The sequence below is a fragment of the Pogoniulus pusillus genome, chromosome 13, assembly GCF_015220805.1.
Source record: "Pogoniulus pusillus isolate bPogPus1 chromosome 13, bPogPus1.pri, whole genome shotgun sequence".
In the NCBI taxonomy this organism is placed as follows: domain Eukaryota; kingdom Metazoa; phylum Chordata; class Aves; order Piciformes; family Lybiidae; genus Pogoniulus; species Pogoniulus pusillus.
In genome coordinates this window covers 30394563-30411220 of record NC_087276.1, presented here as the reverse complement: position 1 = coordinate 30411220, position 16658 = coordinate 30394563, and the positions used below count along the sequence as shown (strand labels likewise).

General features: G+C 43.9%; 1 protein-coding gene across 4 annotated transcripts in view; it reads left to right on the top strand.

Annotated features, from left to right (window-relative positions):
* EEF2K (eukaryotic elongation factor 2 kinase) overlaps window positions 1-16658 on the top strand; it is a 32575-nt gene that overhangs the window by 3718 nt on the left and 12199 nt on the right. For 2 of the 4 annotated variants that reach the window (XM_064153800.1, XM_064153797.1), the window contains exons 1-9: window positions 335-439; window positions 1313-1417; window positions 5332-5641; window positions 7313-7363; window positions 9140-9240; window positions 10760-10820; window positions 11623-11660; window positions 14236-14407; window positions 16105-16254. In XM_064153800.1, coding sequence (XP_064009870.1) covers window positions 5396-5641; window positions 7313-7363; window positions 9140-9240; window positions 10760-10820; window positions 11623-11660; window positions 14236-14407; window positions 16105-16254 — 819 coding nt within the window. In that variant the 5' untranslated portion in view covers window positions 335-439; window positions 1313-1417; window positions 5332-5395. Of the gene's footprint in view, window positions 1-334; window positions 440-1312; window positions 1418-5331; window positions 5642-7312; window positions 7364-9139; window positions 9241-10759; window positions 10821-11622; window positions 11661-14235; window positions 14408-16104; window positions 16255-16658 lie in introns of those variants that run through there. The other 2 variants (XM_064153798.1, XM_064153799.1) reach the window with 2 other exon arrangements.

The window sequence follows — 16658 nt, the reverse complement described above, 5'->3', positions numbered from 1 at the left end:
GTAGCTGAAAAAGCCAACTGGAAGAGCATAGAGCCTCTGTAGGCCCCTCGGTCACAGTCTGTCTGCTCCCTGCCTTCATGGGGGGGGGGGGGGGCACCTGCCCAACTTTGGCTCTACACCCAAAGGACGCAGCCACGAAGGAAACTCGGGTGCGGCCCCACGCGGGTTACAGCACAGGCGCGTTCCCCACTGCTCCTCGCCCGGATTTGCCCCGTCTCTAACAGCCAACAGTGCTAACCGCTGGCTTTCTCCGCCGGTTTTCAGCGTACTCCACAGAAAGTGAGCGGAACGCTCCTCCCGTCAGCACCGAGCGAGGCGATGGGCGGGCGGTGAGGGGCGGCCCCGCTGCCCGCCCACGCTCTGCAGAGCGGCTGCGCCGAGGCAGCGCAGCGCTGCGCTTCGCTCCGTTCGGGGCGTCGGGTCTGGCTGCTCTAACCCGGTAGGTGGCTTCGCGGTGCTGGGGCCGACACCGGTGCGGGGACGGGCTTGTGGAGGCTGTCGCTAGGCTGCTCGCAAGCTAAGGGACGGAATGGGCTCTTGCCATTGCAGAAAATGGTGAGCGGCTTCGGCGCTTAGAGCCTGCAAAAAGCCCTCGACCGAGCCGTCAGCTTTTGCGGGGACCTAAAAATAACCTGCTGGTTTTTATGTCGGGCAGCGCTCCTGCACTTAACGCCTGGAGACAGGAGGTTAATCTATGCATTTCCAGGAGAGTGCAATTAATTTTGGGGCACGCCCCGTTTAAAAGCCCCGCAATCCCGCTTCCGAGCGTGGAGGAGACGGGCGGCAGGGAAGGGCTGTCTGAGCCCTCGGTGACAGCCTGCAGTGGCCTTTAGAACTGTTTGTAGTTGGGTAATTTTTCAAACTTCCCAGCCTACGGAGAGCACGAGGTTGGTTAACAGCGCGGAGCGTCGAGCAAATGCCTACAGAAAGTCACTGGTAATTCATTGTTCGGTGTGCTTAAAGGCAGCTGAAATAACAGAGCTGTTAATAGCAGTGCAAGGGCATTTCAAACTGTCTCGGAAGTTCTTTTTCTGCCCTTTTTCACCCTGACTGTATCCTTTTATATTGCTAACATATTGTTTCTTTGCATATTTGGCACAAGGGTAGACTTGACTCGGATCATTTCTGTGCTTTACTGCTTTCAATTCTGAAAGCCATTACTGGTTTTGAAGCAACCATGTTGCCTTGCAAAGAGTTTTGAGTCTCGGATGCTTTGTACTCTTTGCTGGCTCTGGGGAGCTCTTCCATTCACTTCCTGAATTTGCATCAGTGCTCTCTAACATTCTCTGGCTAATGCAATACATTATTCCAGCTGTGCTTGCAGACAAACTGGATTTGATTTGTGCCACGGTGTTTGCAGTAGTGACACACCGAAGAGACCTGAAGTAAAGGTTTCTCATGAGAAGATCTGTACTCGGTAAGACCAGGTTTGTCAAAGGTAGTCAGTGTGTTAAGACACTTTATTTGTTTGTTTGTTTTATCAGAGCTATTACTTTGACTCACTAAACCGGTTTTCTTGCTAGCACCCAGTGCAGATGAAAATATATGTCTGCTTCCCAAGGGCTGGTTATGTGCATGCTAAGTGCAGCAGTTCTATTATGTATTACAGAACATCAGTGTGGTACTGAGGTTGTTCAGGACCACTTTATGTAGCTTGATGTATGTAGTTCATAAAGCTGATAACAATATATTTATTGTAAGGTGCACAGCCTGTATAGTTGTTTAGGTTAGATTTAAAATCTTTGTTTTAAAAGAATGTTTCACTCCTAGAAAACTGCTTGTTACTTTTGCAGGTATCCTGCTAGATGGCTTTAGCAATGTGGTATTAAACCAAAAGGAGTTTAGTATTGTACCAAGAAGAGCAGGGTCATTTGTAGTTTAATGGCAGGACTTACTCTCTTCCGGGACAGTTTCTGTTCCCCTTGTTCTCTGCTGAAGTAGTGCAGAGGGCTATTTCTGAGCTGGAACCGCCTCTAAGATGCTCCAGTTGTCTGTTCTTTTACTGACTAGAGTAGAGCATTAGCATAGCTGAGCTCTTCAGGAAGAATAAGGACAGGTTTCAGTGTGCAAGGGTCATGCCCAACCAGGAGTGTTTTGTAGCAACGGACACTCTATAAGAAACAAGTAATGTTTTAGCAGCACTGTGATGAGAGCTTTTCCTTGTTTGTGTGCTCGGCAGCGGAGTGGGTAACTCACCTGCTCCTCCTGCTGGTGTGATTCTCGGATATAAAGGCAAGACAGAGAAAAATAGTTCAGGCAAGCATTGGAAAAGCCCCCAAAATAATAGACCTGGGCAGATTTAATAACTGTCTTCATTTTGAATCACATAGTACAAGGCTGAGTTAAAAAAAACCTGAACGCGTTTTCAAAGTAGGTTGGGTTTGGTAGTGTAAATTACAGGTTGTGAGTGATAATGCAGGCTTGCAAGTGAGGTTCAGTGTAGTCTTTGCTGCTTAGCCCTAGGAAGGCTTCTGCAATGGATATTAAAGCCTAAATGATGAAAACATAGCATCAGTAGAAGCAGAAGTTCTAGGTAGTACACATTTATGCTATGATACAGAAGTACAGAATATAGGCCTGTGGATGGAGTTCAGGGGTTCTTGCAGGGCTTTTGGTCAAAGTGTGAGGTTTAGAGCAGTGTTTGTGTAGTTTAAAGTTTGGTTATCGACTTCTGTTTTAAAGCACATGTTCTGTTAGAATGATTTTTAGTAAGTACACTTCCAAAGTAAACACCACCACAAATCTTATGAGAGATACAGTTCCAAGAAAAATGGAGTCTTACAAACACCACTAGCTTTAACTACAAACTGATTTGTGTGACAATGTTCTATTTACACAGCAGGTCACAGAAATCATGAAGTTTGTAATCACTGCTGCATAAACCTGCATTCCTGTTATTGCTATTTCTTGGGCCAACACAGACCTGATGGATCTGCCAATGAGCATTTGGCTGCAGTAACAGAGATGAGTGCAGGACAGCAACTGTGACTGCAGTATATCCTGGAATTAGTCCTGCATCATTTTGCATCTGCTGTTTCTGCTGAGAAGCACTAGAGGCTAACATTCTCAAATATTTCCTAGACTCTAGGAGGATGGTCACAGTAAAAATGGTAGTGGCAGCTGAGGACAGCTTCCCAATACAGTTATGAGTTTGCCTCTTTCTAGGAGTGACAAATGTAACATGGTCTTTGCTAGAAGAGCAGCTTACGTGAGTACTCCAGAGCTGCTTCAGTGCCAAGTCAAGTTGGCTCAGACCTTCTTAAGCAGTGATTTACTGTAGCTGATGCTGCCTGATGCAGGTAGAGTTCTGATGTTATCTGTGCTGCTGGCTGAGTGGTGGGAATGCTGTCTCCATCAGAAAGGCAGTAACAAATGGCATAATGTTGCCAGTGAAAGCTGCCAGCTGGCAGACTTACCTCTGTGAAACTCAGTGCTGGTGTCCTGCTGCCAGTGGCTCTGGACTGTGAAATGCATAAGAGTGGAAATTATTTGAATCTATGTGGTTGCTAATGTGTGCAAGGCACCATACTTGCCTGTGGCTTGGGCCTGTAGGAGATTAATTCTGTTTGCATTCTGCTGAATCATCACAAATTGTCTCTGGGTGGAGGCTGCTGAGCATGTTCTCATTGCAATACCTCTGGAGGTGGAACCTAAGCACCAGGAAGAATAATTCCACGATTCACCTATGTCTTTGTAACACATGTCTGTTGCAGCAGTTAAGCTCTAGAGTGTCTGTGCTCTGCCTGTCTGCAAATGGGGTTGGTAATTTGGAAAAGCTGTGGTAAAACAGGAGACTTGGCAGAGCTGCAGTCTTGAGAGCTACGTGGAAATCCCCATATTGTTTGCTCTGACATTGTTTAATAGAATCATAGAATCAACGAGATTGGACGAGACCTCCAGTCTCATCCAGTCCAACCTAGCACCCAGCCCTGGCCAATCAACCAGACCATGGCATTAAGTGCCCCAGCCAGGCTTGGCTTCAACACCTCCAGGCATGGTGACTCCACCGCCTCCCTGGGCAGCCCATTCCAATGCCAATCACTCTCTCTGCCAACAACTTCCTCCTTACATCCAGCCTAGACCTGCCCTGGCATAGCTTGAGACTGTGTCCCCTTCTTCTGTTGCTGCTTGCCTGGCAGAAGAGACCAACCCCACCTGGCTACAACCTCCCTTCAGGTAGTTGTAGACAGCAATGAGGTCTGCCCTGAGCCGCCTCTTCTGCAGACTGCGCACCCCCAGCTCCCTCAGCCTCTCCTCACAGGGCTGTGCTCCAGGCCTCTCACCAGCATTGTCACCCTTCTCTGGACACCTTCCTGCACCTCAACACCTCTCTTGAATTGAGGAGCCCAGAACTGGACACAGCACTCAAAGTGTGGCCTGAGCAGTGCTGAGCACAGGAGCAGAATAGAAGAATAACCTCCCTTGTCCTGCTGGCCACACTGTTCCTGATCCAGGCCAGGATGCCATTGGCTCTGCTGCCTACCTGGGCACACTGCTGGCTCATCTTCAGCTACTCTCTACCAGCACCCCCTAAGTCGCTCTCTTCCTGGCTGCTCTCAGCCACTCTGTTCCCAGCCTGTAGTGCTGCCTGGGGTTGTTGTGTCCAAAGTGCAGAACCCTGCACTTGGCCTTGTAAATATCATCCTACTGGCTTCTGCCTGCCCATCCAGCCTGGCAAGGTCCCTCTGCAGATCCACACCTGCTCCTAGCTTGGTGTCATCTGCAAAGTTACTGATGCTGGACTTAATCCCTTGGTCCAGATCATCAGAAGCCCTCACTTGAAATATTTATCTTGAACACCACCTTCTGAGTTTTGAAACAGTTAAACAGATTAATAAAAGTTCATATCCTGTCTGCCTTGTACTGGTTTTGCCTTCAATTGGCCTAGTTTAGTTTGGAGTTAGGACATAGGAGAAGCCAAACTTTACCTATTCTGTTCTCCTGGGATCTACAAAGCTACTAAAAAAATTAAATACTCAGTGACAAAATCAACCTTTATGACCTCTTTGAAAAATAACTATTAACCTGGACAAATATTTTTTCCTCTTAGTTCTATGTTTAAAGTGAACAAAGCTCAGAGACTTCATGCTGTTAAGCAAACTGCCACACCTGCTGGCTTTGAAGTTGGGAGAGTGGGACTGATCCAAAGTGAAATTCATTTACAGAGTAGAAAAGATACAAGAGTTGTGATACTCCTTACATCTACCTCCTGTTGTCTAATAATTTTTATAGTGCCATACACAAATGATGTTTGGTTTCTTTCTGCCAGTGTGCTGACATCAGTTTCATGCATTATTATTTAGTAACAACCTGTTACTGTTTCCTTCCCAGCTTCATCCCTCCGTTGGAATAGTGGCTGGTTCAATCATTGCAGGAGCTAAAGCAGGCTGCAGACATGGCAGATGAGGACCTTATTTTTCGTATGGAAGGGATTGATAATGCTAAATCTACTCCAGTGAATGCTGCAAGTTATCTTGATGCTGACAGTGATGATGAAGACAATTATTTTATCTGTCCAATAACTGATGATCCAGTTTCTAACAAGTCTGCCAGTCTCAAAGCTGACAATTACTATATCAACTTAGCAAAAACTGAACACTACAGTTCAAGCTCTTCTCCTAGAAACTCATTTAGCTTTAAGGTAAGTATTGGTTCTGGCCTTCAGTAAAGGTTGGCACGAGAGGTTCTTTACCTGCTTCTGCTGTACTAACACTTTTCTATGAAAAAATGCATCTGTTTTTTCCAGACTTGCATAATTCCCTTAAACTAATAGCCTGACACTGCTGCTGAATTGCTTGCTGTCCCTTTGAGCTCAGTGGGAGTTCTTCATGTACAGAGGCAGCAGATTCCAGGCAAACAATTTGCTGCCATTTTGATCAAGTCATTGAAAAAGCAATAAGTTGTTTGGAATATTAAAAAGAAAGCTAAACTGGGGCCCAGAAGGAAATATTTTATCAAGGATTTTGCCAAGTGAAGTTAGCAACCCATAATTTTTGTTTGGACAAATACAATTGTAATGGTAGGTGTTATAGTTCCTTCTTAGGGAGCTTTTAACTTGTTGACTCTCATGTTTGGGCATGAAGTGTCACACTGGCAGTAATTCCTGATGGTGTCCTCAAGCAGTATCTGACCTTTTAAAACTCAACACCAATCACAGCATTGCAGAAAGGTCAAAGGGGCCATATTTGGTGCTTCCTTGGCAGTGTGTCCTATTCCACTTTGCACAGATCAGGCCAGGCCAAGGAAGATGAACCTGCAGACAACAGAGCCATAGGGACACAAGTGGCATTCACTCTATAGAGTGAATACTCCAAATTTGCACCCTTTGTGGTAGACTGGCATGTCTCTTCGATTTTGTGTAGTCTATAATGTGGTTTTATTAACACATTTCCTGTTACAAATATTAACACATTACTTAATAGATCCTCTAAAATCTTGGTTATGCCTAATGCATGATTTATTCCTGGAGAAATAGTAGAGGGCATATTTCAGGAAGCTGACAAATTAAGTAACACATTAAAAGTGAAACTGTCTTGTTTGCAGTAAGGTTTTTACCACATTAAAAAGTACATATTGCTAAGGAAGGTTAAAAGTTCAGTATAGACAAGGAGACAGATTTTAGTGTATACTGTGCTATGCATAGACCTGACAGGGTTCTCAGTCTTCATTTGTGTGGACATTTTAGCACATGCTAAACACCTGCCTCTGGGTTTGCAGTGTGAGTTCTGAGTCATGTGGGCTGACATAAAACTGATAAGGCCTTAGGAAACTGTAGTTGCCCCCTCCTTCCTAAGCTCTCCTGTTGTTTCTGCAGAATGTACATGCCCATGCTCTGGGCTCTGCAATGTATACTTTGGTGTTTTAACTCCTATCACAGACAAAATGCATCGGTTTGAGATGTGGAGCAAGTAAATCTGTCTGCTGCTTCAGCTGCAGAATTAGCCACTTCCAGCACAGGCTGAAGCAGACCAATGATGTCTGAAACCACCACAACCTGGTCTGATCAGAGTTCACCTTCCAGACCCCATGGCAGACAATGAAATGCAGAGACAGAAGGGTAGTTGTTAAGTCCCTCCCCTTGAAACAGGACTCAGCAATGTTTAATTAGCTAGTTAATAGGCAAGCACCTTTTTATTAATACTTTCCAATAAAAATGTTGCCAACTTACACCAGTAGCTTCCTTCCAAGAATGTGAGTGTCTTAAGTGGATTTTTTTTTTAAATTAACAAAGAGAACAGAGACTCTTTGTCAAAAATCACTTGTCTTACCACTTGTGTTTTCCTACTTCTTTTGTTTCTCATGCATCCTTTAGAATGACACACAGCATCGTTCTAAGCACGGCTCTGTGGTTGACCATAGTCGGGTAGGTTAAAAAGAAAATGTGAACACCATACCTAACAGATGCATTGACAGTTTTGGGTTTATTTGTGTGGGATTTTTTCCCCTTTTTATGGCCCTTTTTCATTCCTGTGTTGCTGTCTGGGAGAACTGTTTCAGTTGCCTCAGTCCGTAGATGTCATCAACTCAAAACTAAGAAAGATACCTATTAAATGAAATCATCCCCATCTTTGGTTCTCTACTCTGAAATATCGCTTCTTTTAGAGCATGTATAGATACACTGTTTTCTACTGTGGACAAGAATGGAATGGCTGTAAAACCTCTTGATCTTTGCATGGTAGCTGCATTCCTGTAGCAGGAGAAAACCGGCACTGTTACAGGCACCATCTCCATGAAGTTCAACTTCTGTTTAAAGATTAGAATGCAGCTTTGTACAAAGCACCTCACAAGATCAAGCAGAAGTAATTAATGTAATTAAATGATTACCTAGCATGGACACAGATCACCTTTTGGAGAGGAACCCTGTTTAAGAATGATAATTGACAGAGCAATTCTGCCTCTTTCTGTCTCTTTTTTTCGTGTATATTCAATATAAAATGTTTTGCATGATCTGAGGCAACTTCATTTTGTTATGAAACATGTAGGAAATCTTTCTCAGCGTGTCTTTTAAACTTATTTATTGTAGCAGAGTGTTTCTTTTGTGACTTTAGTGTCAGGTGAGCATTAAAATTGTTTTCAAGGTATGCAGATTTACAGGTGAAATATATATATATATAATAGAAAAAACAAACATGAACAACTTAAAAGTTCACCTGCTTCAAAAATCTCCTTGATGTCATTGTTGACACCAATTTACACTGTATTTTTTAAAAAGCTTTGACTGGGATTTAAATTGCAAAGAAAAAGAAAATCCAGTATTTTAAAAGCTCCAGTTCTTGCATACTTGAAATTAAGTGAGAGAAGCAGCAAAAAAATTTGAGAGCTCAGTATTTCTTTACTGGCAGGGGGACAGAGGAGCCTTTTTTTCCTGCTCTTCTTGCAGAAGGCCCTTGGCACATCACAGGATTGTATCTTAGTTTCTTGGAACAGTGCAATGTGAAAAGAAGGGGGATTGAAATGTTACAAGAAAAACATCCACACCAGCTGGCACAGAAAGGAATTTTCTGGAATACAGTCTTTGGGTTTTTTTAACTGTTGACTTGGTGGAGATTGAAATAGCTACTTGTCTGGAATTGCTATAATAATCAATTTTTGCAACATGCTAATTGCCTCTTCTTTATGCTAAGCACAATTTGGGAACCCTGGGGTTTACAGAACTTTTTCTTTCCTCCAAATTGCTCTCCTGCTAATGGACTTTTTTATGCTTTATCTGCCAGCATATGTTGTTAGCTATGTAAAGTTGAAAATCAAACCAATAAAAATGAGTTAATATCATGTGTGGCTGAGGTGTGGCTTACCACTGTTTGCAGTGTATGTTAGAGATGTTTGCAAATTACAAGGGGTTTTACAAATTACATTTGGTACATTCTAGACCAGATTACATTCTCAGAAACTTTAGTGCAGTTTGAACTGAAGCCTGACACTTTGTATTTCTGAGCTGTATTTCAGAAGCCATGAAGCTATAAAATGTCAGAGTGGTCTTTTCTGCCCTCTGGTCCCTGGTCTGAATAGTGCTTTGTTGGGAGTGGTTGTAAGTTGTATTTCTTTGTAAAACAGGAATCCTGATGTGGTCTAGAAAAATGCCATTGTTAGGGGCTGCTGCTGATGATTGTAAATAACCTCCAGTTTGTAACTTCTTCAGGAAACCTGGAAACATGCTATTGAGAAAGCTAAGCACATGCCTGATCCATGGGCAGAATTTCATCTTGAGGACATTGAGACAGAACATGCCACTCGTTACAGGTCTGTGGGCATTTCTGCCTTTATAATGCTGCTGTTAAACAGAATGTGCTGGTTTATGCAAGGGCTGTGATTGTGTCACGTAGAATATGTGTAATTACACAGCTGGAGAAGTTTCAGTAGTCCCCAAATGAGTGTGTGTTATCTCAGGAATACCTAAATTCTGCACATCATCAAAAAATAAACATTTCAGCAAGCCAGTGTTACATTCTTTCTTAATAGTATCTGAGTTCCACCATGTCAGCAGGGAACATGGCTGAAAAGTCTTTTCTGGTTGATTTATTAATGCTGTAAGCTTAATCTAATAAGGAAATGTATCTAAATAAAGAGGCCAACAGTCTTAGTTTAAATAGTTTAGAAAAAAAGTAACACTGTGCCTTTCCCAAAATAGCACTTTCACTGTTGCCTGTCCATGCAGCATTGCTGCATGTGGCTGGAATTTAGGTCCTTACAAAGCCCTGAATAACTCATCATGGTGTACGTGCTGGAGCTAAGTTTGTCCCTTGAGCTGTCCTCAGTGCTTTAGAACAGACTTTGCCAAAACATTTACTCTACTGACACAGGTTTCAGGGTGGAAGGAGCAGGAGTTGGAGGCCAGTTAATTGCCATGTGACATCAGTGTTTGGGGAGGCCTCCTTTCCAGTCATGTAGTACTGCTATGCAGTGCTCTCATTCCCCATAGACTGTCTCTGTCCTTGGTCAGCCACACAGTCCTGAAATAGTTTGCATGTTTGAAAGTACAAATAAGTGGTAGCTGGTTTAGAGCTACTCGAATACTCTGTTGAAAAGAAATGGGTCTGGTATTCCCATTTCCACCTCTTTTGTCTGTAGCAAGCTTAGGTAATACAGAACATTTAAGGAGATAGATGGGGCATCTGCATGCATGCAGTACTCTGTGCAGGCTGGGGAAATCAGGCTGGAAACAGTCATGTGTTGGTGACTCAAGCACTGTGGTTCTCTGTTTGACTCTTACTGTGTTTGGGAGTTAAGGGGGTGGGGAGAAATGACAGTCATTCTCGTTGTTATTGTGGGGTTGTGCAGAGACTTGGTGCAGTGTTGGGCAGTTTGTCATGGCTCCACTGCTTTTCACAGCCACAGCTGGTGCTGTGTTGTGCTTGCATGCTCCACAGCTCTGTGACAGATCCCCAGTCAAAAGCAGTTTTATGCAAGCTCAGGGTTGGGGAAGATCACCTGTCTAGTGTGTAGGGCTTGGTAAGGTTCTTTCTGCCTGGGCATCACAGAGGAGATTAGGCTTTGTCTAGTTTGATGTTTGTAGTGCTGCAGAAGTGTAGCTTCTGTAGTGGAATATGTTTGCTCTCAATGGGATGGTCCTCAAAGACTATACCCATTTTTTTCACACTTGAGGTAAAGAAGAGTGGAGCATGGCATGGAGGCAAGAAGTTTCTGTGTTGGGCTGGTGGTAGCACTTTTTAGCAGTCTGCTGGAGATAAGGATAGGCACTGGGGATGGGAGGAATTAGGTTTCCTTTCCATTTTTCTAAGATGCACATCTGATTTTGAAGGTACAATGCAGTTACTGGGAACTGGGTTGAAGATGAAGTCCTCATCAAGATGGCATCACAAGTAAGCTCACACTGTCTATCGTGTTACTAGCAGCCAAATGTATCACTTCCTGTTACTGAACAGTGGCAGCAAGATGTTTTACTTGTGTAATTTTAACAGCTCGATGTCATTATTGTCTCCTACCTCTCTTTTCATTCTGCTCATCTCTCATGTCCTTACAGCCTTTTCTCCCTAGAGCAGAGCAGAATATGGAGTCAGCCCTTCCCCATCAGCAGCATGAGACCTTTCTTCCTTTCCCATGCATCTCCATGGCTGGCAATATTCCTTTTGTGTTTTGTGCTTCTGAATAATTTCTGCCGTTAGGATGAAAACAGACTGAATTTTCAGTATGTCAGGGTAGAAGCTACTGTTGCTTCCCAGTTAAATTATGGGCTTGGTAGTGTGTTGGACTCTCCTTGCTCTGTGCTACTGATGTAGTATCTGAAGTCAAGGCAAGTGGTGCTCTGTTTGGCACATCCTGAATGGAAGCCTAAGCACAGAGTGTGAGGTCTGCAAAGCCAGCTTCTCTAGGCAGTCTGAGCAGATCTGACTTTGAACTGGACAGGTTATCTAAATAGCTGAAGAGATATGTCTGCCCCGTGGGATAGGGAGGGGAGGACTTACCCCCAACGGCAGGTCCCTCCTTTATGTAGCCAGTGAGTTTTCAACTTTCTTTGAGTGATCAGAAAACAGACTGTATAGGGCTTGTTTGTTTCTGCAGTAGGTAAATGGGAAGACATAGCTGTGTCTATTACTGGTTAGAAATTGCATGAGTGGAAAAGGCAGTGCTGGGCTTTTGATTTGTCTTTTCTCTTTTCCCTAGCCTTTTGGCCGCGGAGCAATGCGAGAGTGTTTCAGAACGTGAGTATCTGCTGTCTGTCTTTATTGACCTCCATGCAGTGTGTTCTGTCTGATGACTGGAATGTCACTTAAGTGTGATGGAAATTGTATCAAGTGCAGCTTCCCTTTAGCTCTCTGCTGTGCCTTTTTCTAAGGCATAGTTGAGGAGTTTGTTCTTGTTTGCGTCACTCCAGCTGCAGCACAGGGCCAGATTCAGAAAGCAGAATATTCTCTTAAGGGAATCGTGAGCAAGCATAACACAGGTATGCAGTAAGCTTCCTTTGGGAAGTCAAACCACTGTCTGTGCTGGAACTGCAGTGGAATGTGTAACATGCAGTTGTGCCCAGTTCTAGGAACTTGCAATTAGCAATTCATAAGTTTATGCTATTTCCACCATCTTAAGGAGGCAAAATACTCCTAAATGTACAGAAGCAGCTACTTTGTTTCTGTATTCTTAGTGGGCTAAAATATCTTTGAATCTGATGTGAGGCTGTAGGTGTGTGCAGCTTGCAGGCCAACTTGAGGCCTGTGGTTAGGCAGAGAAAATGGGAAAGAATAGTTGGATGGTGCCATCTCAACCCAGAAAGCTCCCTTGGTGAAGAAGGTTATCATCCCAGAGGTTATTTTGGATCATGTATATCAGAGTAATCCTGTTCTGAGTAAGGCAGAGCTTGAACTCATAGCAGTTACTCTTTCCAGAAGGGTCATGGGTGGGAGAAGACAGAGGAGGAATTTTCCTCTCCTTGGAGTCTGTTAGTAAGCATGGGTGTGGGAATCGGCATCTAGCTATAAATCAGTTCATGGTAGAAAAGTGCTCTACCCTTGCCAGGCTCTGGAAACAAATGTTTCCTAAAAAATATATAAATGTATATTCTTAAGGTTATTTCCCCATCTTTCCAGCTGCAGAATCTAAAGAAATTTGATTTCATGTCTGGTGGCACTTCTGGAAAGAAAGTTGTGAACAACAAAAACATGCACTTGAGCAAAGTAGAGAAAGAGTAATCCCTCGGTCCTCTCAGTATCAGTCTATGCTGGTGGATCTGTCATTGCAAAGCCAGCTAGAGCAGTGAATGGAGCCTGGCAAGTAACAAACCTTAGCCTGCTGACATTGCTCTTAGCTCTTGTTGTTTACCACATTCCTCTTTACACAATATCTTATGCCATACACAACAGACAGACATTTATTTTTGCAGCTTTGCCTTAACCTCTAATGCAAAGAAAATGTAACTTGTGCGTCGGCTTCCTACTGCTGGGTTTTCCATAACTCTCAGTGGTGCTCTGATATTTCCCATCTGGAGCTCTCTCTTCTAGATTTTTGCAACTCAGCAAGGCATTAATTATGACAGTGATGGTATTAGCTGCATTAACTCAATGAAGTGCAGAGAGTATTTGCCTTGGAAGAGTACATGAGCTGGCTTGTGTTATGTAGAGAAATGTGTTTCTTCAGAGAACTGGAAAAGTCTCAAATCCTAGCAGAAATTCTTATCCTGCTTGCTTGTTCCTTCTTTCCAAGACCTCTGTTACAGCAACTGCCTGCCTATCCCTGCAGGACAGCAGACAAAATGAAGTTGCTTTGCCTTTAGAGCGTCCCTTGTACCAAAACCTCTACAACAAGGTCTTAGGAGGGAGAAAGCAAAGGAAGGATGGGGAGGGTTGAGAATTTGAGTGCTGCTATTAGCTTCTCAAAACGTTTGGTTTAGCATGGCACCAAGGAAGATTCAGAGAGCCATTGCTCATTGCTGAGCAGAGTATGGGAACCCCTGGGTGGACAACCAAGTCCTCCTTGGCCACCAAGTCTGGATGCTCTTCATACTCCTTCAAATTGGCTTGACGTGGCTGGGGCCTACTGCTGGCACAGCAGAGGGGTCTCACACCTTTTTTGCTGTCTTAGTTGAAGTTCTCAAGGGGAAGGGTTAAGTGCTTTCACCCATATTCCATGTAAGTGCATGAGGCTGCTCTGGGAAAGGAGACTGTCTGCTTTAGAATTCTTGATAGCTGTGAGTTTTTCCCCATTTGACTCGACTGGTGGCATGCTTTGCAACCACTGCATACCTGCTTAATCTCTTTGTTGGCAGCCAGCAGATTCTCTGTTGTCAAAGTCCCTGTTCCCTCCATCTTGAGAAATCTGTGGATTAAAGATTTACACACAACTAAAATTAAAAGAACTGTCAGGTGCAGTTTTCCTTCTGTGAACATGGTGGGTATTGAGTATTCACCCCTGTGTGTTGAGAAGACAGCAGTCTGGTCTTACAGGAGAGGGTTTTCTCCTCTCAATTCATGTTTGAAAGGCCACCCCCTGTTAATTTCTGCAGAAAATAACCGTTGACATTAGAACAGGGTGTTGAGGTGGTCCCATGCTCTGAGCCTCAAGGGAACAGGAGGGAAAGGAGGAAGTTCAGAGTAGAAGTATCTGAAGTCAAACCAGACAGGCACTTTTCCCCTTGCTCCCTGCTTGTGCTTCATTCTTCAGCCAGACTATCCCATAAATGACTAAGGGTAATTCCAGTCTCAGAGTCTGGGTCTGCAGGCAATGAAATGGGAAAGACTGAATTCATTTTCTGGTTTTCATTCCACCAGTGAATGATTTGTCTTTCAGGAAAAAGCTGTCCAACTTCTTGCACACACAGAACTGGAAAGGTGCCTATAACTATGTTGCCAAGCAATACATAGAGGCCGTGGGCAGGGATGTCTATTTTGAGGACGTCCGACTTCAGATGGAAGCAAAACTCTGGGGAGAAGAGTACAACCGGCACAAGCCACCAAAGCAGGTACAGTCAGAGATCTTGCTAAGGAAAAAATGCACTCTTGGAAACTCAGCTAACAGGAGAACAAGTTAATTTAGAGGGAATCACTTGTTCACATTCCATTAAATTTAATTGCTTGGATAGATGCTTCTGCCCTGCTGTGTTTTCCATGAAATTATAACTATTTTCTCATTAAGTGAATGCACAAATTCTCTTTCCCAGTTTATGGGCTCCGTGTTTGTGAATGTCTGACTGTTCTCAGCCGTTCTCTGCAGGCCAAAATACAATGATGTTTGGATTGCTCTGTTTGATATTTGCCCAGCTGCCTTTGAGATAATGGGAGATGTCACAGGATTTATTTCCAGCAGCTGTCTCAGCAAGCACTTAACTGTTTAGTGCTCCAGAAAGGTAGATGCTTATAAACCAGTCTAACCACCTAACTAGCACTGGGTTTTAGGAAGACTTAGATAGCTGAATAACTTTACAAAGCTACTCAAAGACAGACTTCTGAGGACCAGACAATACTTTTATTTTAAATGAAGATACTTTGGGTTTGTTTCCTCTGTGTCTCAGTGGCAATACTGGCACATTGCATTAAATGCAAAGTTTTAAGATGTGTTAAACTTCTGGGTGGAGGCAACATCAGACTAGACATTCCCATCATCTGTGCTAGAGATCTTCATAAACACACAGTATGCAGGAAGAGGTGGTGTGTTTCTGAGGCTGGGATCATTCTATACATTCTGTACAACCAACACAGCTGTGTGCTTTTCCATGCTTGTTAAGTTGGATGGCTGCTGGCCAACACTGGCCATTGAATCCTCAACAAAAGCACTTCCAGCAGCAATCAGCTTGTTAAAAGACAGGAAACAAAAGTGCAGGGATGAAGGACTGCAACTGTTACAGCCAGTAGCTCTCTTTTGTTGAGTATGTCCACGGTATGTATCATAGATATGTGACTTGAAACGGGTGGAAGGGGCAGCTTGTAGGAAGGATACCGTATGTGCACTGTGGTATCTTGATTCCTGCTCTTGGCTGTACCACAGACTGTGTGTGACAGTGACAAAATGCTTGAGTTGAGAAGTATGACTTAGCGTGGGGGCCTTAATGATTTTATAGCCAAAATGAGCTGTTCTGCTTGCAGACTATGTGCCTTGCCTCCTGTGTGGGTTTGCCTCCTAACGGCAAGGTGAGGTATAGAGTGAAGTACACAGATGGCAATCTAGAAATCTTAGACATTTTATATGCTGTGTGTGGGAAATATGTAAGCAAGGGAGAGCTGTGGTGGCTCCTCCCTTCTCCTAGGACAGAGGGAAGAGGTGAGGCAGGTTGTAGAAGCAGCTGCGTGGCAGACAGATTCAGTTGTTCTCTGAAAAGGCAGCATGGTGGTAGTTGTACGTTTTGCTCTCTGGGTGTAGACTCTTTGCAGTGTGCTCGTAAGAGACCCACAAAAATGAAATAGAAAGCCAACACATGGGTTTTTTTCAGAGGGATTTGTTGCAGGAGTGAGCAGTTTTGAAGTGACTGCTATTCATGTGTGGAATTCCTCCAGTAACCTAAGAAGCACATGACTCTTCCCCCACCCCCTTGTTAAACAGGCAGACCTGTGCAATTGTTCCGCTGCCTTCACGGGACAGGTTTTCACAGCTGGAGGATTCACACACACCTTGATCTGAAGACTATATTCTGTTAGTCACTGTTTATCTTCTTTCCCTCCCCAGGTGGATATTGTACAGACCTGTATTATTGAAATGAAGGACAGACCTGGAAAGCCTCTGTTTCACCTGGAACATTACATTGAGGGCAAATATATCAAATACAACTCCAATTCTGGATTTGTGCGAGATGACAACATTCGTCTTACTCCGCAAGTGAGCTTTTGTGTAGTGCTTTCCAGAGGCTGCTGCAGGGAATTCCTTGGCTCGGTCCAGAAGTCTTAATTGCAGTTTCCCTTCCTGGCAGCAGGCTTTCCAGTGCAATGCCAGGTTCATTTCCCTTTTTTAGTATGTCTGCCTTTTATTTAGGACCTGCTCGTTCGAGTGCCGAGAGCTTCTGTATTGCGTTGCAGTGTCTGTTGATCTTAGTTGAGTTGAGCATGGTTAATGCCCTCTGACTTGGGTTGTAATTGCAGGTGTCAACATATTTCAAACTTCAAATTAAGGCAGGAAGGAAGACCTCTCCTGTGCTATGTACTAGTAGTCTTTTGGTGCCTTATGTAATAAGGAGAAGAGGTGACAGGTACCCAGCTCATGTCTATTTGCATATAAAAAGCTAT